This window comes from Branchiostoma belcheri, unplaced genomic scaffold (genome assembly GCF_001625305.1).
Source record: "Branchiostoma belcheri isolate BF01 breed outbred unplaced genomic scaffold, Haploidv18h27 scaffold24, whole genome shotgun sequence".
NCBI lineage: Eukaryota > Metazoa > Chordata > Leptocardii > Amphioxiformes > Branchiostomatidae > Branchiostoma > Branchiostoma belcheri.
In genome coordinates, this window is record NW_017803843.1 from 2670477 (window position 1) to 2693810 (window position 23334).

Below are 23334 nucleotides of genomic sequence, written 5' to 3' on the forward strand. Positions count from 1 at the left end.
TATTTCACAGGCCATAGCACGGATGGAGGCCCATGGAAAAACCAACTACCAGCTTCTGACCTACCCAGGTGCAGGGCATCTCTTAGAGCCACCCTACATGCCACACTGCAAAATAGCCTATCACCCTATTTTAGGTATGCCATTTTTGTCCATCTTATCGCTGTAAAATAACCATCTGTTAAAACAACATAGCCTTACACTACACAATCTACAGTACAATGATTATAACTTGTTGTATTTAAAGATTTTACATTTTCATTGGTTGAAGTTTGTCTTTGCTTCAATCAAATCCAAGAGAGTGTTTCTTATATGACATGATGAATCAGTTTCTTACAATTAAGCCAGCTGATAAAAATCAGAGAAAGCATTTCAACAAGCTCTTTTTGGTACAATGTACAAAAAAACTTATTGGTGCATTTAATGGGTTTATTTCTGTTTGTCTGTTTCCTTCTATCTAGTACAGATTGGGTTCCTGTCAATTTTCATGAGTTCACCACATGACAATTGTAAGCCATAAAACAGCAACAGCCATCCTGCTTTGTTCCAGATACAACTATAGATTATGGAGGTGAGACCAGAGCCCACTGTGCTGCTCAGGAGGACCTGTGGCCCAGAATGATCACCTTTCTCAGGAAGTGCAGACCAAACAGTCAGCTATGATGGTGGAATTGGTCGTGTAATGTTAATTTGTCCTTTATGAGTCTTAAATGAATAAAGAATAGGGACATACTTACTTTATGGTGAGCGGGGTTCTTCACATTTTTATTCAGCCATCCATTGACGTGATTGTACCCATCGGGGCATATCCAACATCCCTTTGAAAACTTTGCAGGTACAGATGAGGCTGATGTGTTGATGTGACCTTTTGATACATATATTTCTCGTCATAAAGATGGGAAAATTTCCCAAATAAAGAAAGTCTCAAATCCAAAAGGACCTGAGCTCACAAAGTGTCTGAACTGTTTCCTTCTGTTCAAAAATTTGAGGGAAATCCTGATCTGATGAACATACCGGTATGAAACATTTGTCCAAAACACCATGCACCCAAAAGTAAACTTGCCCATCCTTGGGCTTACCACCATCAACTTACAGATAAACATACCTGTCCTTGGTGCTGAACACCATTCGCTCTCTAGTAATCATGTCTGTCCCTGGTGCTGAACATCATCCACTCACAGGTAAAATGTATGTCCTTGGTGCTGAATCTGTTCACAGGTAAACAAATCTGTCATAGGTGCTGAACACCATCCATTCATGAGTAATCATGTCTGTCATTGGTGCTGAACACCATCCACTCTCACAAGTTTACATACTTGTCCTTGGTGCTGAAACACCATCTTCTCACAGATAAGAATGGCACCTGTCCCTTGTACCCAAAACCTCCCCGAACTCCATTCACATATTCAAGTAAACAAGAGACCGTCTCCTTTTGACTTTTTCATCCCAGATGAAAAAGTCAAAAGGAGCCAGCACTTTATTTCATTCCTGTCCAATATGCCTGCCAGTAAAATATATAAAAAAAGTCACATTAAGTGGCTATCAAAACAGTGGCGCTAACAGGTGGGGAAATTGATACTGTCTGGAAATGGATACAGGCTGGCTAATTTGATACTGTCTTAACCCCACCGAAAGAGTCCTGCTTGGAGATAATGTACATCACGTTAGTTCACCACGTGTTGATATCAAACTACATGTACTCTCTATTGAACATGGTGCCCCCTTATCATAGTACTACGTTAGGAGTTATCGTTACTGAGTTGATTGCGGAAAGGGAAATACAAAATGTATTTTTCCAGTAATCGGACCGCACACATCTTGGGTCATCTTGGCTTGCAGGCTATCCCAGTGTGGTGAGAAGAACAAGCGAAGTCCAGGAAACCGCCATGACGAAGCCGGTCCCCTTTCTCAGTTCTGGTCCGACACAGCCGTGCACGGTTCTTTTATTTTCCCGCGCTTTGTTTAATCATCTTTATTAATACCCGTATTCCTCTCAAATGAGGAAATGTTACCTGATGGTAGAATGTGAACCAATGGACTAACGGTATTTCTGGTTGTAATTTAGCCACTTTCCGGTAGCCTCACTGTGCAATTTGAAAAGGCCATCCAGATAGCTAGATAATAGTACTGAACACCAGGCTAATACTAACCAACAAGGACCTACTAGTACTTGCAGATTTTAGTGTTACGGTGTTTGATGTTTGGGCGGCGTTGCAAGAAAACATTCGAATCCACGGTGCCGAACCATGCGCTTCTGTTGAAGTTCGAAAAGGCAGGTCAGGTCAGTGGTGTGGTGAGAGAGTTGTCCGTCCAGACTTCTGTCCGGCGTAGACATGGTCTAAAGATGCGCCAGAACACCAACAGACTGCTTCTGAGGAAAGTGCCGTCACGTTTACGGCCAGGAGGGCAGCCGCAACTCAGCCACAATCGCCTGTTCAAGCGCGGTGTCCGTACCAGGGCCCGTAGCGGCCTGACAGCTGTGTTCCCGGCGGAAGCCGTGATAATTTTGTGCCGATGTTGATTGTGCCCGGCCTGGAAGCGAGTGGGTCGATCTTCAACAGAAACTCCTGACACTTAGTACCCGTAAGATTGGGAGAAATATGTCATCATGGGTTAAAGGACTGGTGTACCTTCTCAGCGCGCTGGTCTGTGTGGGGCACCTGCCCTCCCCCTCCCCACCCTGCATACCTGCATCTTTGACGAGATCGAACCGTCTGACGTGCCACAGAAGAGACAGAGTTACGCCAGACCTGCAGACGTTTCTGGCAGAACCAGGAGAAACGCCGTGTTTGAATCATTGAGAATCACGCCGCGGTTCCACAACATCGGGTCGGAGCTGGGGCGGGCGGAGCAGGACAACCTGCAGGCGGTGGTGCGGGAGGCCGTGAGCAGGATCACCCGGGCACTGGCGGGTAAGCCTCCCGGGGTGGGGGTAAGCCCAGGGGGTGGGGCAACCACACGTGCCCTGGCGGGTGGGGAATCACCCAGGCCATGGTAGGTGGGTGAAGACCCCATAAGTCCCATTGCGATCAAGGCGCTACACATGGCTGTATTATTCCAGTTCCAGCCCTGGGTCCTTGGTTAGTAACAGTAATGATGTTTACTTTGATCAATTGAACAGTCCTAGGAAATGTTGCAGTAATCCTGCAACTACCGTCCAATAACTATTTTAAGAAAAAGTTGAACTTGTCTTTTACATCATTCTACATCTGAGGTGTTGGCTGCACACCTCTAACCTAGGTCATGCCTCCCTGACTAGCTACATGTTTGGGTTGCTAGTTCTGCTAAAAGGTCTCCCATGTCCGTGGATAATAGTGGCACTTTGTAAACACTGCTATTGTTGCCTCCCTTGTTCAGACTGAGGGGCTCTTAGTAGCAGTGGTATTTGTTGTGGTGTCAGAAGGATACATTTACAAATTATGTTAATCAACATGCAGTCAAGGCCACCAAATGTTTTGCCATATTCATGAAATTGTGGGCTTACCAGCAAATTCAGTGTTGAAAGGGACCAAAGCTGAACAGGGCTGGATAACAGACAGAGGTTGCACCTTGTTCTACAGCATTTGGTTTAGCCCATACTGGAAAATTTGTTCATGCCGTGATGGCATGATGTGTATGGGAGCATATACACTGTTGTACTAGTGCATGTGCACTTACTTACACACACACACACATGTAGTCAATATGTTCTTACATCACCATTTGAACACTATCCATAGTGCAGATTCTCCTCTGCACACCTGTAGTTGGGCCTACCCACTATCCATAGTGATGATACTAGCTGTACCTGTAATAATCCATCGTGATAATTCTCCTCTGCACACCTGTACTGCTGTAGTTGTACCAGTCCAGGGTTCGCTAGTCTTGGGGAGGAACTTTACTGAAATCTGCAAGTTTGCAGTTGCTGCCAATCAGCCAAATGCTGGGAAGTGAGTATGAAAGACTCATTTTCTAACAAATCATATTATAGCAGCAGTATATTTTCAATTGAAGTTCAAAGGATTGTTGCCCAGACATCGTGAGAAAGGTGTTTAGCCAGCTACCAGTAGTGATGACAGCAGTTTGCTTGCTATCCTGTTATGCATGGCTTACCAGGTTTTCTAGTTTTATTATGATGTCATCATTACAGTGTATTCAGTTCCTGCAGATGGACCTTGCATTATTTCTGTAATTTATATTCATGTCTGTGTTCAGAAATGTTATATTTAATCACTGTCCCAAGTCACTTTATTTCCAATTAGTTTTTATTTCAGTTCCATTTGATTCCTGCACAGGTGTTCTGTGGCAAGAACCACCTACCAAGGAGAAATCTGCATTGGAGAGTTTCCGGTTTGTTTTATTTTACTTTCCTTGTTTTTATACATTTTTCAGTTCACTCTTCTACGACCCACTAGCTTTTGCAATGATGTACATGTACAAAACCACAAACGTGTGGCTGTTGTTAAAGTTTTCCAGATCCTCCCTGCTAACCTCCTGGTATATGACATATTGTTTTTCATGTTCATCTGTCATGATGGCAGAATATGAGTGGACTGACTCCTGCTGTAGCATCACCTGTGCTTGCACAGCTGTGTGGCCCAAGGCATAACAAAACTGAGATGGGCACTGCCCTATATATAGTGTGGAAAAGGATTTTTCTTGAAACCAGCAAAAAAGGTTCTGTCATCCTGAACTCATTGTCAAACCTGTCTCCCACCTTAGATACCGAATGAGCACCTAGAGGGGTTTGCTACCTGGGACGACACAGGTGACACACCTGCCCAGGTGTTGTACTCAGAAGGTGCAGGTGTGAGGGACACAGACTACATCCTATATGTAACAGCTGCCACCACTACCAGGTGTCAAAATGATGTAAGTTTCACATTAGGAAGATTGCAGTGTAATTTTCATAAGACATATGATTGACAGTAACAGCCTTTCATGGCATAATGATATTCACATCACTATTTTGCATATATGGCTTTTGTAAACATTACAAAAACAAGCTAAAGAAGTTTTTTTATGACACTAGATAATCCCCATTTGTGTTCCCAGCATTCCATTCTAGCCTATGCGTCATACTGTCAGCTGGACCAGAACGACCGCCCCACAGCCGGCTACACCAACTTCTGCCCGGTGCAGCTCCAGGGACCAGGCTTTGATCGTGACAAGTTTGTCATGGTGAGGAATGCTATGTTTAGGATAGCTCCTAGTGGAACAGCATAGGCAGGGAAAAACGATGGTACCTACCAGTGTTTTCATGAACTGTATTGTGTAACAAGCCCTGTTGTGCTGTGCTGTGCTGTGTAACAGCCTTGTTACCTCCATGAAAAATGGAGGTATTGTTTTTGGCACGTCTGTGTGTGTGTGTGTGTGTGTGTGTGTGTGTGTTTCCGCACATTTGTAGTCAGCATAACTTCAGAACGCCTTTATGGATTGTGATGATATTTCGTATGCTGGTAGGTCTTAGGAAGCCAAAGGTCAAGGTCAAATATGGGCCTCCTGGTGGCTGACCCTGGTACTGCAGCAGAACTTTTTTATTTTGAGGGAAAACAGATGTGCCAGTTATGCAACAAAATACCAGCTGTCAAAGACTTCCTCTAACGCAAAACAGCACGCCTACCCGGTTTGATTAATGAGATTCTCCCTCTGGAATAGGCTACATGTACTGAGTTGACCATATCTATTACAGCCTGACCTATTTCAGGCCAAAGGTGCTACTGTATTAGCTTTTTGTTAAAAACAAAAACCTGTGTTATTTTGTTCTGTACTGAAGTGTAGTGTACTGTGTAAAAACATTTACAAAAACTCATATATTTCATGGAGGTTTGAGATCTCCGAATTCTTGTTGTGGCATGTTTACAGACGGCCATCCATGAGCTGTTCCATGCTTTGGGGTTCTCCAAGCAGCTCTACGACAAGTTCAAGGACTGCTCTTCTTCAGGTGAGTTAAATTTTACTTTCACATCCTCAGGTGAGTCAATCTTCTACTACCATGCCCTCAAGTTTAACTTCACTGTGTCCACTTCTACAGTTGACCCCCCCCCCATGTCTCCACCCCTACAGCCGACCCCACCTCCTGTGCAGGCAGACGGGATGTTGTGGAGAATGTCCATGGCCTGAATCGCATCACCACGCCAACTGTGGTCAACCACACCAGGCACCACTTCCACTGCACATGGACAGACTTTGGGGGGCCTCTAGAGGACAGGCCAGCAGTAAGATTTATCCTCTCACCCTATTATCCCATAGGAGATATTAACACATCATTTACAGATGTATATCTTTTACTAACAAACACCAACTTATGCTTCTCTAGGATTATGGGAAAGAAGTCAAGGAAAATTCCACCCTTGCACGTATAAAGAGAGACTTTTTGGAGTTCAAGGTTGAAAACAACGATAGACCTATATATACAGATATGTCATACATACAGATGGAATCTTTATTGAACTGTTTCATTTGTGCCTGTCCAGGGTGTAAGTTCCCACTGGGAGGCTCGTCTCATGCAGGGTTCCATCATGACAGCCAAGTTGGGACAGGTGAGGAACTTGAAAACTTCCACAGTCCATTGCACCTTAATATGTGATAGAACTTTACAAGTTAAGATATGATAGATCTTTACAAGTTACATGATGATGTGATAGAAAGTTAAAGCATAATAGAACATTACAAGTTACCAGCAGACTGCTGATGCCCTCACACGGTCCTGTTCTTTCTGCCTATAGCCCTACCTGCACACCATTGATGCCATAACACTGTCTGTGTTTGAAGACTCCGGCTGGTACCAGGTGGACTACAGTACTGCAGGCCAGCTGGTCTGGGGGGAAGGTACATAGTACAAAAATATACTTACTTACAGTTACTTATCCTCTTCATCCCTGGCAAGACATGAGGCCATTACTTTTTCCTTTTATCTGGGTCTGTCCTTACGTAGTACTTGAGTTACATAAATACCAGGCTCTAAATACAGCTGTTGTTTCCTTATCCAGGTCAGGGCTGTATGTTTGGGACTGAAGCAACTTGTGTAACCAATGATGACTGGTTCTGTCTTAGCAGGTAAGAAGTGTAAATGAAAAATATTTTCATATAAATGATTGTTGTAATATGTGCCTGTTGTTGCAGCTGGGTTTAGTTGGGTGTAGTAACTGGTTCCAGTTGTTCCAGCTGGGTTGGTTGGGGTATTGTAAGGTGTGCCTTTTATACTACAGCTCTGTTGGTTGTCACTACCTCCATCTGGACAAAGGTCAGTGTGAAAGCGACAGCTACCTGGGTGTCTGCCGGGTGTACAAGCCTCAGACAGGGGTGAGAAACTTACATTTAATTCTGATTTGTTTGTGGAAAACAATTGTCCACCTCAGTCAATGTTAGACCTTCGAAAACAGAATGCTAGCTATTCTCTGCATTACGTATAACATCACATATAACCTCAGATCTGAAATGTCAGCTTCCAACTTTTGAATTTAGTTGGATTCCTTTTCTTGTCAGCCTTTCTGTAAAAGTTTGTTTGAAAGTGCATGTTTGAAAGTTGTGATCCAGATAGACTTGACCAGGCTTGACACAGGTATCTGTTGTAACAGGACGAATGTTGGAAGGGAAGCAACGCCCCCAGTCCTCTGCAGCTGGAACTGCATGGGGAGAGTTACCAGGAGGCCAGCAGATGTTTTGTGTCCAACCTCACCAAAACTGTGAGTTCCCCCACATGTCCTGTCATGTTGTATCTTCATTTACTGTTGGTTTTTGAAATCTTTTGAGAGAAAAATATTCCATTGTTCAAGGGAGTATTTGATTTTTCTAAAATATTGATGGAAAATGCAGAAAAATTGGTAGTAATTTTGCAACATTAAAGTCAAGTGTAATAAAAAACAAACCAATGCTGGTGAAATGATGACCGCAGAGTTCAAGTACAACAATGTCTCCCATGTTTGCGAGACACCTGTCTGTTTTCCAGGGCCTGGGAGGAACGTCGTCACCTGCTGGCAGGTGTTATGAACACAGGTGTAACAGCTCAGGTGTGCTGGAGGTCAAAGTTTATGGGTCACCTTGGGCCAGGTGCCCCTTTGGCAACTCTATAGCGGTGGGTGGTGCTGTGTGATTTTTGTTTAACATTCTCCCTGCTGTAAGTGTAACAGCCTTTTGGCACCAAGTTTAAACAGGTGCATTGCTCTTGTATTGCTGTAGGCAACACATTGAATTCAGAAACCTGTTTCCTAGATTTGTAGAGCATTTGATTTTTTTTCTAGCCGTTAAACAATTTTTCTATATCTTTCTCCATCTCCAGATCCCTGGCTATAGTGGAACATTGGAGTGTCCTCCCAAGGGGTCCTCTGCAGAGATGTGTACCCCCCTCCCCACACCACTACTGCAGCGCCTCCTGCAGCTGACAACTGCCCTACAGGTACACCTGATGACCTGTACGAGGTGGTGTACTTGGAAGTCACCTTCCCTGCTGAGGTATCCAGGTTGACCCAGGCTGACCTTTCCATCTTTCATGATCTTGTTGCCACAGAAATGGCAACCTTAGCCTGTATTAACAGGTAAGAATCCTATTTTGTCTGAAAGTTGTCCAAGATCTACCACAGCCAGTTTTTGTGTCCAACATATGCGTGTGGTTTGCTCCATTAATCTTGCTCCTCCTGTCTGGACAGAAACCGTATTGAGATTCGGCTGGAGGACCAGCTCCAGGCCCATATGGTGTTTGTACGTCTCTCTCCTGCACACAGCAGTACAGGTGACTAAAATGCGATGCCTTTTACTTATTATACAAAATTGTTACTAGTTCTGATTAAAATGTAATGACTTTGTGTTGCCTAATTAGAACTGTACCCTTACTCACACATGAACATGTATAAGAGTAGTAACTGTCTTCTTACCATCAGGTCCTGGTTGTGCTGGAGTCTTTGCTCACCTAGAGGTCGTTGTGCAGGCTGGTGGGTTCATTGTGACATTACAGGGAAAGCAGTACCAGGCCATGGCCATCAGGTAATTTCAACTTGAAAATTGGATGGATTTGTGTTGTACAGGATGGTTTTGAGTTGTACAGGATGCTTTGAGTTGTACAGGATGGTTTTTGAGTTGTACAGGATGGTTTTTGAGTTGTACAGGATGGTTTTTGAGTTGTACAGGATGGTTTTGAGTTGTACAGGATGCTTTCGAGTTGTACAGGATGGTTTTTGAGTTGTACAGGATGCTTTCGAGTTGTACAGGATGGTTTTTGAGTTGGACAGGATGGTTTTTGAGTTGTACAGGATGGTTTTTGAGTTGTACAGGATGGTTTTGAGTTGTACAGGATGGTGTTTGTGTTGTACAGGATGGTGGATGGAAAGCCTGCCAGGAGACCCCCTGCGGCAGTTGCTGTGGCATTAGGCGTGGTGGGGGGAGTTTTGCTACTGGTCCTGACAGTTGCTCTGCTCTTCTTCTACAAGGCCAAGACTCCCCGCACGGTTGCCCCGGAGACGCCTGTCAGGGCCAGCAGTGTTACACTACAACGTTTCTAGCACTGGAGACACCTAGCATGGCCAATATTTTGGTTACAGCTTGACCTAGCCTGAGGAAGAAGTACTTACATGTTCGGCACTGCTTTCTTTCCTCCTAAAAGGAGTTTTGGCCCCCAGCAGCTATCTTCAAAAGTGCAGGTTACAAGCATGTAAATCCTGAAAACTATGATACAATACCAGTTGGGCAGAAAGTTGCATTTTTGCAGTACTTTTTAGGCAATGCTGTGTAAACAAGGATGAATTACAAGTCCTAGCCTAGCTATACAAGCTTTTCATTTGACGTCACTTGTTCCATGTATGTCTGCTACACACCCCAACATGCTGCTGCTGTACTCCAAAAAGGTCACTGGGGTATTCCAATTCTAATCATTTCAACACCAATGAAAAGCTTGCATTATTTTGTATTTTGTAATAAAAATGCTGTAATGCTATACCATGATGAGCCTCGTTTGTAGCTTGTTCAATCCTTCTGTTCACAACAGCAGACAAAGATCAGGATATTAAAAGAGAGTTTTACCCAGCAAGGATCATGACACAGGAATTCTTCATTTTGAATTCTGATGAAGTAGATATGTGTATGTGTGTAGCTTCTATGGATGCAATAATTATTGTACATGTACATGTTCAAAGGGAACTTTGTAATTGAGCTGAGTCTTCCATATACATGCATGTATGAGTATACAGATGCCATGTAAATGGTTGCTGAGGTAAGGCATGGTAACCCTCACGTGTGCTTTCAAAAAAATCTGTGCAGCAATTTTTAAGTTGATGACAGATACTTTTGACTTCGATATACATTGTATACCTTTTATATGACAAACTTCTTTACACTGTTTACTGTATATAATATCAAATATATTTATATGTATATTGGAAGGATCTTTTGAAGTGATATATATTTTCATGTTTATATGTGCAATGAGATTACTTAATACATGTAATACTGTAGATTACTAGTATACTTTATGTACACCAGTGTTATGAGATTATGACAGAAATGCCATCAAATAAAATGATATTAAGTATTTCAAGTGTACAAGAATATTTTTTCACTTTTGATAATGCTGAGCTTTTATAAATGACAGTTGTACAGTTCTTGATCCAGCACCTTCCCGCTTGATACTGACAGTACATGCCCTGTCTCACACCCTGCCTGCTGTGCTGTCTCTACAATGGTATTGTAGCACTAATGATCACAACACTCTACAGCCCAATAATTAACTATAGTGGAGCTGTAGCTCCAATGACAGAGAAAGCTGCCCAGTATGGAGGTGCAGAAGTCTTCTTGTTCCTCAGCATGTGCAACATGGCATCTCTCATAGCTTGGGCTGCATCACCACTCGTCTGTGAAGGGAAACAAGGAATGGGTTCAAAATTGCCTTCACAATGTCTACTTTCTGCCAATACTTGACAGACAGTGGCCTTAACTTAGTGTTACAGATGAAGATCATGAAGACCAAGAATGTGTATTGTTTCATAAATTCAACCTTCCTTTTTTTGCTAATCCCATCATTGGTAGCGAAACAGCTACTTTAATTTATTAGAGGTTAACTATGTAGACTGTCACGTTTTTCTTATTAGGTATCAGTCCCACAAGCTCCTGTTCAGTCCCTACCTTGTAGCTGCTGTAGAAATGTCGCATGAGTCGCCGAGTCTTCCTGTCAGGAATCCTCCATAAGGTCACCACCACGTTTGCTGACCCAGCAGCCAGGAAGGACCTGTACATCCCCAGCACCCCGTCTCCTAGGGAACACCAGCAGTCAGTCATCCTCATCACTAACACATACTTTTGCAGGTAAGGTTTCCTCATAGGAGTAGGAAGGGAGTTATGAACATACAAGAGATAGAAACTCATTCCACGAATTTGCATGCATACAAGTCCCTTTGCACTTTGTGAAAGCCCAGAGTGTTGAAAGTTGTGCAGCTGACCTGTAACAGTGCCAAGCCCCGTGTTGCAGCAGCTCAACACCACCATCTGTGCAGACAGGTCCAGGCAGCGAATCTCCTCAGCTGTCAGGATTCCTGCACAGCTATTGTGGGATTTGGACAGCACAATGTAGCCAGGCATGCTGTAGTTACCAGTGGCTCTGGTGGCATCGGCAGTCTGGCAACAGTAGGGAATGAAATAAGAGCATCAGTCACTGAGTCCTCTGGATAGTGTTTTGACATACTTTTATGTATGAAACATGTAGCAAGCCAGGGATGTACATGTGTATACATTGTACATGTAAAAATGGAAATTGCATTTCTGAGGGGCAGACTTACCTGATGGTGGCAGCCCGTATGGCTGGCATGTGCTGCAAAGTGCAACACTGTGTGGCGAGGCATCTCCTCCCTCACACAGTCCTTGGTGGCATTGCTGCCAGTCAGCCACAGTCCAGATGCCCCCAGGCCTTTGTACACCATCTCTGCCTCCTTCTCTGCCTCCTTCAGGGCTGGCAGGCGGCGTGCAGGGTCTGGGAAGGGGTTGCCCACTGCCAGCACACTGGGCTTTGGCTGGGAGCGCCTGTGGATCTGCAGCTGCTGATGGGACAGCTGCAGCACCTGCATGGATGGGGCTATAGAGATGGAGTATTTCTGTACCAGGTACATCCCATCCGCATCTACCAGTGCACAGAATGGGATGCTGAATAGGAAGCCTGCAAAGGGAAAAACATCATGACATAATACAGACCAATCCCAATGTCCTGACCATGAAAATTTGATGCCAAACAAAACGTACAAAGATTGTTCTGATATGCAGCCAATCTCTTTTTGGTTGAATTGTCGGTGTTGAAGCTTAGTTTACAGCTTGTAAGTCAAAAACAACACTTAGCTTAATAGAATATTTAATGAAACAAAAAAGGCAATGTTTTCACTTGCTGTGTATTAAGTGTTCCTGACACCAGTCACATTGTGAAGAAAGAAGCATTTAAACAAATTTCAAACATTCTGAAGTGACCCTGTATTCACCATGAGGAACGAAAGTTATCCTAGGTGCCGTCTCCCGTCCATCCAGTGCTGGGAGAAACTGGTCAATTGGTTTGATGAAGTTGTCATAGTCTGCATGTAGCACAGTCTCCCATCTGTGTTCCCAAGCCTGTTGTGTCTCCCACCGGTGTTCCTGGGTCTGCTGTGTGGATGGTGAAGGCTTCACTTTCAGGGCAGGCAGACGGTCCAGGTCATCTTCGTCAGATTCATCTGATGTGTCCTCACTGACACTTGTCTCATCACCGTCTTGACCTTCTTCTAAACAACAAATAAAGAGATAGCCAGATGGACTGACTTAAAGCTAAATCACTTTTCTGGCATCGGTAATGATGATATTACCAAATTCAGAAGATGCAGATGACAAAATTGAAATGCTCTTCGAGATCAGATAAATCCAAATGTTTTACAGGCAAAGTAAGTGTCCATTTGTCTGCCCTGCCCCAAAAGCAAACACAACCAGCTGCTTGTTTCCTTGCAAAACATTAGACATGCACATTCTTCCTTACCAGCTTCCTCAGACAAGGTACCCATGGACCTGAGCAGGGTGTTGTAGTACCCCTGATCCAGCTCTCCTCTGTCCACCTGGACTTTGTCTACCTGCAGCATCTTGGTAAAGAGGATCTTCTCTCCAGGATTCACTACCCAGCAGTACACCCATCTCTCACCAATGTTGTATGGATGCTGTTCAGTCACCACAGAGTAAAACACAATTGTGGTGTCAAGTTCTGCTGCAAGGGTTGTGATGTCCATGATGCTGTTGATTACTGGGGCCTCCTGTTTCCCTGTTTGTTTGACCTTGACACTCATGAGATCTGCAAGGGCACGACCCCTGCCCTTCTCTGCCATGACCAGTGCATCGTGGGAGTTTCCCTGGAGAACCAGAATGTGCTGCAAGATGTTGTAAGCATCCACCTGGTTTTTCTCATTGTGGGCGATTCGTGACAAATCCTCTGGACCAAGTTTGCCCCTGATCCTCTCCAAGGTGGTTACAGCATCACGAATTGATTTCTCAGCCATGTCATAATCCTGTAAGAAGGCAAGGAAATATTGAACCAGCAAAAAAATGCAGGACAGTGCCTCATAAACAATCCAACCTGAGGCAGGTGATCCTGTTAAACTTCTCCCTGCTGAGGTAGTCTTTAGGCAGCAAGTTTTCATGGCAGTTAAGACAATGTAGATAACCTCCTTGAGGATCAGACAACAGAAAGAAGCTTAAGACCCAAACCTTCTTGAAGAGGTAGTCTAGAGCCAGTTCTCTCTGCATGATGGCCACCCCACCCACATCCTCCCTGCTGTCTGCATTCTCCAGGTACTTCTGGTGGTTCACAATGGCTTCTTCATACCGACCTGAAGGGGCAGGAAACCAATGGTGAGACTTCACCTTCTTTACTCGGTAAAGCACAGATGAATATAAAATCAGTCATTGTCCTCAGTCACCTTTATTATTAGGCAAAATGTAACAAACCACCGGCTATTATAATTGTTTATCTTGCTTCCTTTCCTATGTACATGTACTTATTACTGACTAGATTTAAATCTGTTACTGGGCCCAGGTTCCCATGTACATGTACCTACCCAGATCCCTGTATGCTGTGCCCAGGTTGCCATGTGCCATGCCCTCTCCTGCCACATTCCCTGTGTTCTGGTGAAGCTGTATAGTTTGTTTCAGCAGGACCACAGCTTGATCTGGCTGCTGCATCCCTAGAAAGATATATAACAGTTACATACCATATGTGGGATTAAAAATACACATTTTTATTATCATTATCATGATATTCTGTATATAACATAGATCATACTGATCAACTATGACTCTGGGTGTTTATATACAAAGACATGACTATAAGATAAATGATTACTACCTGTGTACACTTTCCCCAGACAGTTGAGTGCCTTGCCCTGCATGCCCGGGTCCCCCAGGCGTCTGGCTAGCAGCAGCTGTAGTGTCAGGTACACCAGCGCCTGCTGGTAGTCTGGAGCAGGCTTCATGGAGTAGAAGGTAAACCCTTTGTTGAAGCAGGCTGTGCAGAGGCTACTCAGGTCACCTGCCATCAGAAACATTGTTTTCCACAAGATGTCTTACTGTTAGTCTTTTACAGGTTTGATGTCTTCAGATACAGTTTGTTCAATAGTACACATTCAAGTCTGTTACACAATGCTTAATCATATGGCCAATGCTGCTCTGCATTAATATTACATCATTAATTAAGTTGGATTAACTTTTTTTTTAAATTTGACAAAGCACTTGTTGAATGGTCTCTTCAGATTTAATAAGTTTCTCCACCTCTCAGTAATGCAAAGTTGTACTGTTTCTCCTGCTCTTGGAGTGCCTCAGCAGTGCGGCCCTCAGACCGGTACACGTTTCCCAGGTCTCCGTATCTACTGGCTGCCTGAATCGGATCTCCCATGTCTTCTGCGATGGAAACAGCCTCCCTAAGGTGGTCCTTGGCAGGGCCCCAGTCTGCAGCAGACCTACAGAGATGTAAACATGAAATAGAATAGAAATTTTGAAACCTTCTCTCAAAGCAGAAGCCTACCAATGGTGTGAACATGTTGGCAGCCTGATAAACAGAAACTTAGCTTACCTGTTGTACTGACCCACCTCACCTGTTGTACAAAAATGTACTGACCCACCTCACCTGTTGTACAAAAATGTACTGACCCACCTCACCTGTTGTACAAAAATGTACTGACGCACCTGGTACTGACCCACCTCACTTGTTGTACTGACCCACCTCACCTGTTGTACTGACCCACCTCACCTGTTATTCCCACCTCACCTGTTGTACTCCCACCTCACCTGTTGTACTCCCACCTCACCTGTTGTACTCCCACCTCACCTGTTGTACTCCCACCTCACCTGTTGTATTCCCACCTCACCTGTTGTACTGGCCCACCTCACCTGTTGTACTCCCACCTCACCTGTTGTACTGACCCACCTCACCTGTTGTACTGACCCACCTCACCTGTTGTACTGACCCACCTCACCTGTTGTACTGACCCACCTCACCTGTTGTACTGACCCACCTCACCTGTTGTATTCCCACCTCACCTGTTGTACTCCCACCTCACCTGTTGTATTCCCACCTCACCTGTTGTACAAAAATGTACTGACCCACCTCACCTGTTGTACAAAAATGTACTGACCCACCTCACCTGTTGTACAAAAATGTACTGACGCACCTGGTACTGACCCACCTCACTTGTTGTACTGACCCACCTCACCTGTTGTACTGACCCACCTCACCTGTTATACTCCTCACCTGTTGTATTCCCACCTCACCTGTTATACTCCCACCTCACCTGTTGTATTCCCACCTCACCTGTTGTACTCCACCTCACCTGTTGTACTTCCCACCTCACCTGTTGTATTCCCACCTCACCTGTTGTACTCCCACCTCACCTGTTGTATTCCCACCTCACCTGTTGTACTGACCCACCTCACCTGTTGTACTGACCCACCTCACCTTTTGTACTGACCCACCTCACCTGTTGTACTGACCCACCTCACCTGTTGTGCTGACCCACCTCACCTGTTGTACTGACCCACCTCACCTGTTGTACTGACCCACCTCACCTGTATGCATTCCCCAGGTGTTGCAGTAGCAGCCCCCTGTTGTACTGACCCATGTCCTGCCTCAGTAAGGGGATGAAGCTGTCCTGAATAGCCTTGTTCAGATGCCCGCTGGCCAGCAGCAGGATTCCCAGGTGGGTCTCTGCCAGGACTGTGTCATCCATGTGAGTTGCCACATCCCGCGCCTGGCGGTAAAAATGTCTGGCCTTGTCCAGAATTCCACAGACCCGATGGGCATCACCAGCATCTAGACAGGCCTGGTGCAGGAGGGAGTCCTGATTAATAACTGCTATTGCTAAATTGCTGCAATTGCTAGCCTGGATGCCAGGACCAGTGTGCAAGGTGATATCAATGCCTTTGGGCGTAAAGTTTGGCTGGGGGTGAAACATATGTCCCGCTCCCAGAGTTGTTACGGGATTTGGATTATCTCCAATATTTGTAAAAACAAAGAAATCCTAGGTAAGGAGCTAACACAATGTATCAAAAGTACTTTCTAATCTAAATGTTTTACATTGTGGTACATGCTCTAATGGCCACTACTCAAATTTCTCTGTGTCAACAATCACATTTGGCCCTAAACTGTTTCCCCATAACCTGACCTGGAACAGTGCACTTGGTGGAATGTCGGGCTGAGTTGTTGCTAGGAGATATGCTTGATTGGCAGCTGCCAGCCCATCCTCCACTGGACCTGTGGCCATGGCGATCTCTAGCTTCAGATGAAGACATGCCAGTCTCTATTTGATTAAAGGAGGTCACAAAATAGGTGTCAACACAATGTTTTATTAACTATTTACTATTATTTTCATCTGTGTACTAACTTAATAATATTGTAAAGGTATATGTGTTATCTGATCATGCAGGTAACAGTACTAACATTACATCTCTGCAGGTTTGCACAACCACACCATGGTGGTTTCTGGGGCAAATCTCCGGGAGTGACTCATGAGGATGTCACCATTGGCTAAGTTTTCCTTCCGCATTAAGTAAATGTACCTGCATACCACCTAGGAAAAATCTAGGAAGGTTTGCTCTTGGAAGGAAACTTACCTGTGTTGCATCCATTGCTTCATCCTTCAAAACGTTGTCGAGAAGATGGGAGGCCAAGTGAAGGTTCCTTCCCATCAGGTCTCGTATTGCCTGCAGATTTTCTGCTGTTTAAGAAGAGTTGCAGAATGATACAGAATATATAAGACATATAAGAGTAGTTACCACAATGACTGCAGATAGTGAAAGTGAAAGGGACTGAAAGGTATTTGGAGGGAAGGTCCCATAAATATTGTTAACTTTGCACAGCCCTGTGTTTTGTTTTGAATGCTGACTTTCCCAACCTACAACAGGACCGTTTATAGGTCACAGTATTTAATTCTCTTGGTTCTCAGACTTAAAAATAGAGTCAACAAAAGTTCCAAACGAAAACATAAGGATTGAGAGCAAAAGTTGAAATTGACTAATCGTATATGTAACATGATCAGGCGAGGTGCAATGGGCTTCTAAAAACTGCACCTGTTCCTTGAGCGTCCGGAGGGTCGTTTCTCAGTTTCTGCAGATGTAACTCGATCTCTTTCATCTTCCCGCCGACCAGCGCGCGGGTCGCACTGTCCACGGGCAGGTCTTCCATGTTCTGGGCCGAGGAGCTGGTTCTGACTGGCGTGGCTATTTCCCAAGCAATGCGTGAAGATAATAAAACTTTACTCGCTACAAGGAAAAGTGATAGTAAAACAGCAACAAGATACATAGAAAACGCTCAATTGTCCTGGTCTAAAGTAACGGCTTCGTTGTTTTTAGGATCTGCGACGGCCGCGACCTCAGCTCCGGGTTTTCCCGGGCTGACGTTAATACGTCATACATGGGGAATCCCGAGTCCGTCACCCTTTCCCAGATTTACTTTCGGTGTTCTTACCAATATTCATGTAAGATCCGCGAATAATGCAGTGACCTTTGTGTTTTTAACGAATATTTTTATCGAACCAATGAGATAAGATATTCAATTTTCTTTTGAAAATATTGAAAATAAACTTTTCAAAATGAGGAAGTGACTTAAGCAGGCGATGACGTCATGCTGCCGAACCTTTTCTCCCGGAAATGCGCAAGAATACAACCGGTGCAACCTGCCATCGAAACGTTAAACATGAAAATATCAAAAGTGACACGAAGACAGTTGAATTACAATAATTTGTAGTCCCATTTAACCCTCATCGTCAACTGTTGAAAATGCTTTGAATGATTTCTTTGTCGCATTTATGTTAAGTAACTGGAAGTTTCTGGGGTCGCGGATGGTTACACTAATAAACAGCTGTGTAATGTCAGTGACCATGTTTCACTTTCTAATGCTGTAATGCACACGTCCAAACTTCGCAAGACTTCTCCATATATGATAGTACAACCAAGGAAGCATCTTGGTACAACCTCGCATTGCAGATTTAATAGCCTGGCACAATGAGTGGCTCGGAGAGTGGCGAAACTGTCAGTCCGTTTCGCGTCCTGCTACTTCGCCTTTCCGAGCAGATATCTTCCCAGGAGCTGAGCGACATGAAGCACCTGCTGAAGGACGATATCGGCCAGAGAAGGCGCGAGGAGGCGCTGTCGTGCCTGGACCTCTGGGACCATCTGGAGAAAGCCGGAAAGCTGTCGGACGGACGGACGGACCTGCTGAAGGACGTACTGTACAATCTGCCCAGGAGGGACCTGGTCAAACTGGTGGAGGAATATGAAAATCAGAGGAAAGGTAATTCAAAAGTTGATAGCTAGTCGTGTCCGTACTTGGACAATGGGAAGTCCCCAAGCAGATCCTAGGGTGGCAAACGACAACATCAAATTGGCAGTGTCCAGTCCTTGGGTGTCGTCCCTCTTTGGTGACTGTGGATACTGCCTGGCCAATTTGATAGTCTTTTGCCACCATAGGATCTGCTTGTAGATTAGTGTAAGAAACAGAGGCGAGATAGTAATGGGATAGATGAAACATTTTACAAAATAAATGTTACAAAAAGTTCCACAGTCTCATACCTTCGCCAATGATTTTAACCTTAATGAATGACAAATTACAAAATTAATGTTTCTCATTGATTATGCAAGATCCTCATTTGCATGAATTATATCAGTTGAACATATTCTTCAACCAATGACAGAAGGCTATTTTAGCATTTCCTCATGAATTATGCAAATGAGGCCCTGGTTTGAATAACTTATACTTAATGATGTCCACCTTCACAAATTACTAGTAACTTCCAAATGCAGTATGACATTCCCAATGGTGAACACTATGAAATTATAGCATTTTCTCATTAATTATGCAAATTAGGTTGCTATTTACATTACATAATTAATATCTGCAGATGTTCTTCTTGTTGTTGTCAATTACATGTCTCAAATTTTGATAGTCCTATCATGGAATGCAGCATATAGAATTTCCTCTCTGATTATGCAAATTAGATCCTGATTTGCATAATTGTCATCTAATTGTGTCGAGTATCAATTGAACTACCTACATACAAAATCACGATAATCCGTCATCGTCTTTTTGAATTATCCTCCCTCGAAGATTTTGTAAACAAAGACCCCTACAGTTCCAGAACAAGCTGCTATGGGGCGCAAAGCAAAAATTTTAAAGCTATTACCACCCAAAATTCGTGACCCCAGTATATGCAATTAGAATTTTTCTTTCAGAGTCTCAAATTGCTGTGTCTACATGTGGCAAGACCACCCCACCCCCCATCCAGTGCAAGGCCAACCCATCCCCCACCCAGTGCCAGTCCAGCCTACCCCCCACCCAGTGTATCAGGCAGACAAGTGAATCTGCCAAACCTGTATGTTTTGCTTACACACAGCCTCCCTTACAGGAGGAAGGTAAGGCTAATCTTTCAGTGATACAATGCTTATCGTGAATTAATGAAGGCCTTAAAGTTTATTCATTCATTCATTCATTCATTCATTCATTCATTCATTCATTCATTCATTCATTCATTCATTCATTCATTCATTCATTCATTCATTCATTCATTCATTCATTCCATTATTGGTTTCTTCAAATATGCCTTCATTAATTTACGATAACCATGTGGAAGTTTCAGACAAAATCTCCTTGGTTTAGTATAGAATGTATTGATCAATTAATTAAACTACATGTATCCATTTCTTGTGACCTGTACTTAACCAAGTGCAAAGTGGGTATGTATGTATGTATGTATGCATGTATGTATAATGTATGTATGTATTCATGATCACAATATTAATGATTTATTGTATTTTTACATTTGCTGTGCTGCAGGTAAGTCCTCCCACCTGCCCACCAGTGTTCAGTCAGAATCACAGACACTCTACAATGGCTTACCCATTACAGGTGAGGCACCACAGAACAGGCACTACCGGTATAGAACAGTCAATACATGGCAAAGTGGGATTCATATAATACAAAACATGGTTTTTAAAATCTGAAAGTCTAAAAAAGCCATATCACTATCAGATGTCTACTGGGACAATCGTTAAAAAAGAACCTGGAGTGGTTTTCTGCATAGCTGTGGGATTTCTTACTGATGCCACATTCTCACTGTTTTCACCTCAAACCAGCTGCTACAGACGGACCAACAGACCCGCCAGAGACAACCACAGACACCAAACATCACACAGTAGGGGACAACATGGCCCGGCATTCCCCAAGAGATTACAGACAAAAAGCTGTGAGAATTAAGGAGCAGAAAGTCCTGCCTAAAGCACAGAACTACATGGAGACGGCCGGGTACAGGGTGGCGATTGTGGGCGGGAAGCACTACGAGATAGATGAGGAGGAGTTTGTAGAGATGGACCACAGTTCATCCTACCACATCCGGCTGACCAACTCCCACCTCCGCTCATGTGATGCACAGCTGTCCATCGATGGCAAGGACGTGGGGACATGGCGTCTGGAACCCAAACAGGAGATTGAGTTGGAACGGCCTGAGGAGGAGCAGATGTGTTTCACCTTCTTCAGCACCAGGATGGCTCCAGCAGAGGCTGGCATCAGGAGGGGGGTAGAGGAGAATGGTTTGGTCCAGGTCACTTTCACGCCAGAGAAGATGAGAGAAGAGAAGACCACAGTTAAAGGTGCGTAGGTTCTTCACAAGTGACAAGTACTCTGCTATGTTATTATTACCTCCATGAAAAATGGAGGTATTGTTTTTGGCGTGTCTGTCTGTATGTATGTATGTGTGTGTGTCTGTCTGTCTGTCTGTGTTTCCGCAACTTTGTGGTCAGCATAACTTCAGAACGTCTTTATGGATTATGATGATATTTGGTATGTTGGTTAGTCTTAGGAACACAAACGTCAAGGTCAAATATGGGCCTCCTGGTAGATGACCTTGGTACTGCAGCAGAACTTCCGGTTTTTGTATCTTTTGTCCTGAACATGCTATGGTCTTGATGTTTTGGTGACAGATTGCTTTTCCTGTCAGGAATAAGTGGTGTGAGTTTGGTCCCCCTAGCAGCTTGTTCTGGAACTGCAGGGCACTTTCTGGCGAAATGTTTAAAAGCCAGTAAGTCCAGATAGGAACAACATATTTTCATAATTTTTGGTGTGTAGGTAGCTAAGAGAGAGATGTACATGATTAAATGCAAATTATGCAAATGAGGACTTTATTTGCATAATTAATGAGGAAATTCTATGATTACAGTGTTTTTACTACTTTCATACATGTAATGTATGTAACCTATGGCAGGCAGAACATCTACAGATACTAATTATGCAAATGATGACCTAATTTGCATAATTTTTGCAAAAATTCTATGATTTCTTAATGGTGAATAATGGGAATGTCATACTTTGGACATCTGTAAGTTAATCAAAAGTTAACATACATCACGATGCATATATCATGTTAATGCGGAGGTAATTTGCATAATTAAAGAGGAAATTTTTTTTATTGTAGCTCACCTAGATAGAGCTCATGATTTGAGGAGAAAAATGTCAAATGACAAAAATTCATCTAACTTAATATCCTTAGTTTTCATACTGTTCATTTGGAGTATTTGTAAATTGTCATAACTTGTCATCAAATCTACTTTTCCACAGGTGTGTGAAAATATCCACTTATACAAACAAGTTGCTATTTATATTTTGTGTAACGTTATAAGGTATTGAATTTGAGTGGGTTGGGTCTCATAATTTGAAAATCATAAAATTTCCATTTTTGAGACGGAAGGATGCCTGCTAGATATCAAAGAGGACTGAAAGGTGCAGATTTCCTGTCCTTCTCACCTTGTAGACCTGTATCGTGGAGGTGACCAGGGAGCTGAGGATGACACAGCCAGCAGTGACTCCTCTAGTGGGGAGGAAGATGAGCCATTCCGCAGTGACACGCCTCTGAACTGGTCGTCAGGGGCAACAGCTCTGCAGGGGATCAGCCAGCAGGAGTTTGAGCAAGTAGAGGGAGAGATTGAGAAGGATGAGGAGGCCCAAGTTATCATGATCTTACGTCTGGTAGCGAGGTACCTAAATTCCATGTTTCAGAACAAGCCCTTGCACACAGGGAATAGGCAAATAGAGTAAAAAGTCTTACCTGCCAATGTTTTAACGGCTGCACTTTCTCAGGGCTTGCAGTGACCTGAAAAAGCTTCTTCACATACATCATTCAATTTTGGCTCATTTCCTCACAATTGGTTGCTTGACTAAAGAATTGGATTTCCTTGCAGGGACAATATGATTTAGCTCACAAGAGTTTCAGCAATGTTAATCGTAACATTGTCTATATTTATCAGTAGTGCAATAGGCTGTAACTAAATAAAAACATTGAGATGTGTTGTGATGTGTGGTTTCAGAATTGATGGTTCTAAGGTAGAGGTCTCCAGTGCTCCAATCAAACCGCTGACATCGAAGCGTCCAAGAGCAATCCAAGACTAGCAGAAACCCGCCTGGGGAAAGAACTACGTACAACCGAAGAGTGAGCTGAAGTTTCAACTCTGTAACTTCTGAAAGGACATTGATCAGTTTTTGGACCTGACTGGAAAAACCAGACACATTTGAACTTTTTGAATTTTTTTGAATAAGTCATTAATGTTATATTGCTTGTCTTCCTAGAAATTTGAACTTTTATTTTGAATAAGTCATTAAGGTTATATTGCGTCTTCCTATAGCATTTACAGTGTTTTTAAGACCATACCTGACATCAAGGTTTATGGATTTACAGTACTTATAGCTAAGAAAGCCCAGTGCTGAGTATCAATATAATTGTGATATAATTTTGTCCCAAAATAAAACAATAAGGTATCCTGAGATACACCCAAATGCTACAATGTACTAGAAAGTCAACATAGATTCTACCAGGCTTGTCAACCGTTCAAAAATGAACT

At 43.5% G+C, this 23334-nt stretch overlaps 4 protein-coding genes across 6 annotated transcripts in view; 3 read left to right on the top strand and 1 right to left on the bottom strand.

The window, feature by feature from the left end:
- Window positions 1-992, top strand: part of LOC109470982 (acyl-coenzyme A thioesterase 1-like) — a 5034-nt gene extending 4042 nt beyond the window's left edge. Inside the window, exons 6-7 of the mRNA XM_019770102.1 lie at window positions 11-134; window positions 548-992. Coding sequence (XP_019625661.1) covers window positions 11-134; window positions 548-660 — 237 coding nt within the window. The 3' untranslated portion in view covers window positions 661-992. The remainder of the gene's footprint in view (window positions 1-10; window positions 135-547) is intronic.
- Window positions 993-2249: 1257 nt separating this feature from the next.
- On the top strand, window positions 2250-9503 carry LOC109470973 (leishmanolysin-like peptidase). The gene is given in 18 exon segments (XM_019770086.1): window positions 2250-2661; window positions 2664-2909; window positions 3836-3926; window positions 4272-4326; window positions 4699-4848; window positions 5032-5157; window positions 5842-5920; window positions 6043-6194; window positions 6453-6518; window positions 6705-6807; window positions 6969-7035; window positions 7188-7281; window positions 7557-7664; window positions 7928-8053; window positions 8258-8513; window positions 8625-8707; window positions 8856-8958; window positions 9287-9503. Coding segments are annotated over 15 exon segments (1713 nt in total). The 5' UTR covers window positions 2250-2597; the 3' UTR covers window positions 8444-8513; window positions 8625-8707; window positions 8856-8958; window positions 9287-9503.
- Window positions 9504-9505: 2 nt separating this feature from the next.
- Window positions 9506-17853, bottom strand: LOC109470964 (tetratricopeptide repeat protein 28-like). Of its 2 annotated transcripts, none has more exons than XM_019770063.1 (14): window positions 17521-17853; window positions 17065-17165; window positions 16617-16751; window positions 16021-16274; window positions 14728-14915; window positions 14306-14488; window positions 14019-14144; window positions 13669-13790; window positions 12950-13469; window positions 12426-12701; window positions 11739-12112; window positions 11403-11577; window positions 11089-11216; window positions 9506-10817 (listed from the first exon to the last, which is right to left on the bottom strand). In XM_019770063.1, exons 1-14 carry the CDS (start codon window positions 17750-17752, stop codon window positions 10695-10697), a joined length of 2937 nt encoding a protein of 978 aa, XP_019625622.1. In that variant the 5' UTR covers window positions 17753-17853; the 3' UTR covers window positions 9506-10694. The 2 variants fall into 2 exon arrangements, with proteins under 2 accessions (XP_019625622.1, XP_019625621.1); XM_019770062.1 differs by having other exon boundaries at window positions 17065-17168.
- A 486-nt stretch (window positions 17854-18339) lies between these two features.
- Window positions 18340-23334, top strand: part of LOC109470975 — a 6576-nt gene continuing 1581 nt past the window's right edge. Inside the window, exons 1-6 of one of the 2 annotated variants that reach the window (XM_019770089.1) lie at window positions 18340-18742; window positions 19681-19860; window positions 20282-20353; window positions 20581-21093; window positions 22251-22473; window positions 22804-23305. In XM_019770089.1, coding sequence (XP_019625648.1) covers window positions 18454-18742; window positions 19681-19860; window positions 20282-20353; window positions 20581-21093; window positions 22251-22473; window positions 22804-22885 — 1359 coding nt within the window. In that variant the 5' untranslated portion in view covers window positions 18340-18453 and the 3' untranslated portion in view covers window positions 22886-23305. Of the gene's footprint in view, window positions 18743-19680; window positions 19861-20281; window positions 20354-20580; window positions 21094-22250; window positions 22474-22803; window positions 23306-23334 lie in introns of those variants that run through there. The other variant, XM_019770090.1, reaches the window with a different exon arrangement.

Bases quoted from the DNA above. Each gene is read 5' to 3' on its own strand.
- LOC109470964 (XM_019770062.1), bottom strand. From the start codon at position 17,752: ATGTATCTTGTTGCTGTTTTACTATCACTTTTCCTTGTAGCGAGTAAA. The intron at 16,752-17,064 runs GTAAGTTTCCTT...TTAATCAAATAG, and splicing joins AAGCAATGGATGCAACACAG to AGACTGGCATGTCTTCATCT. The intron at 14,916-16,020 runs GTGAGGTGGGTC...ACATCTCTGTAG, and splicing joins CACCTGGGGAATGCATACAG to GTCTGCTGCAGACTGGGGCC.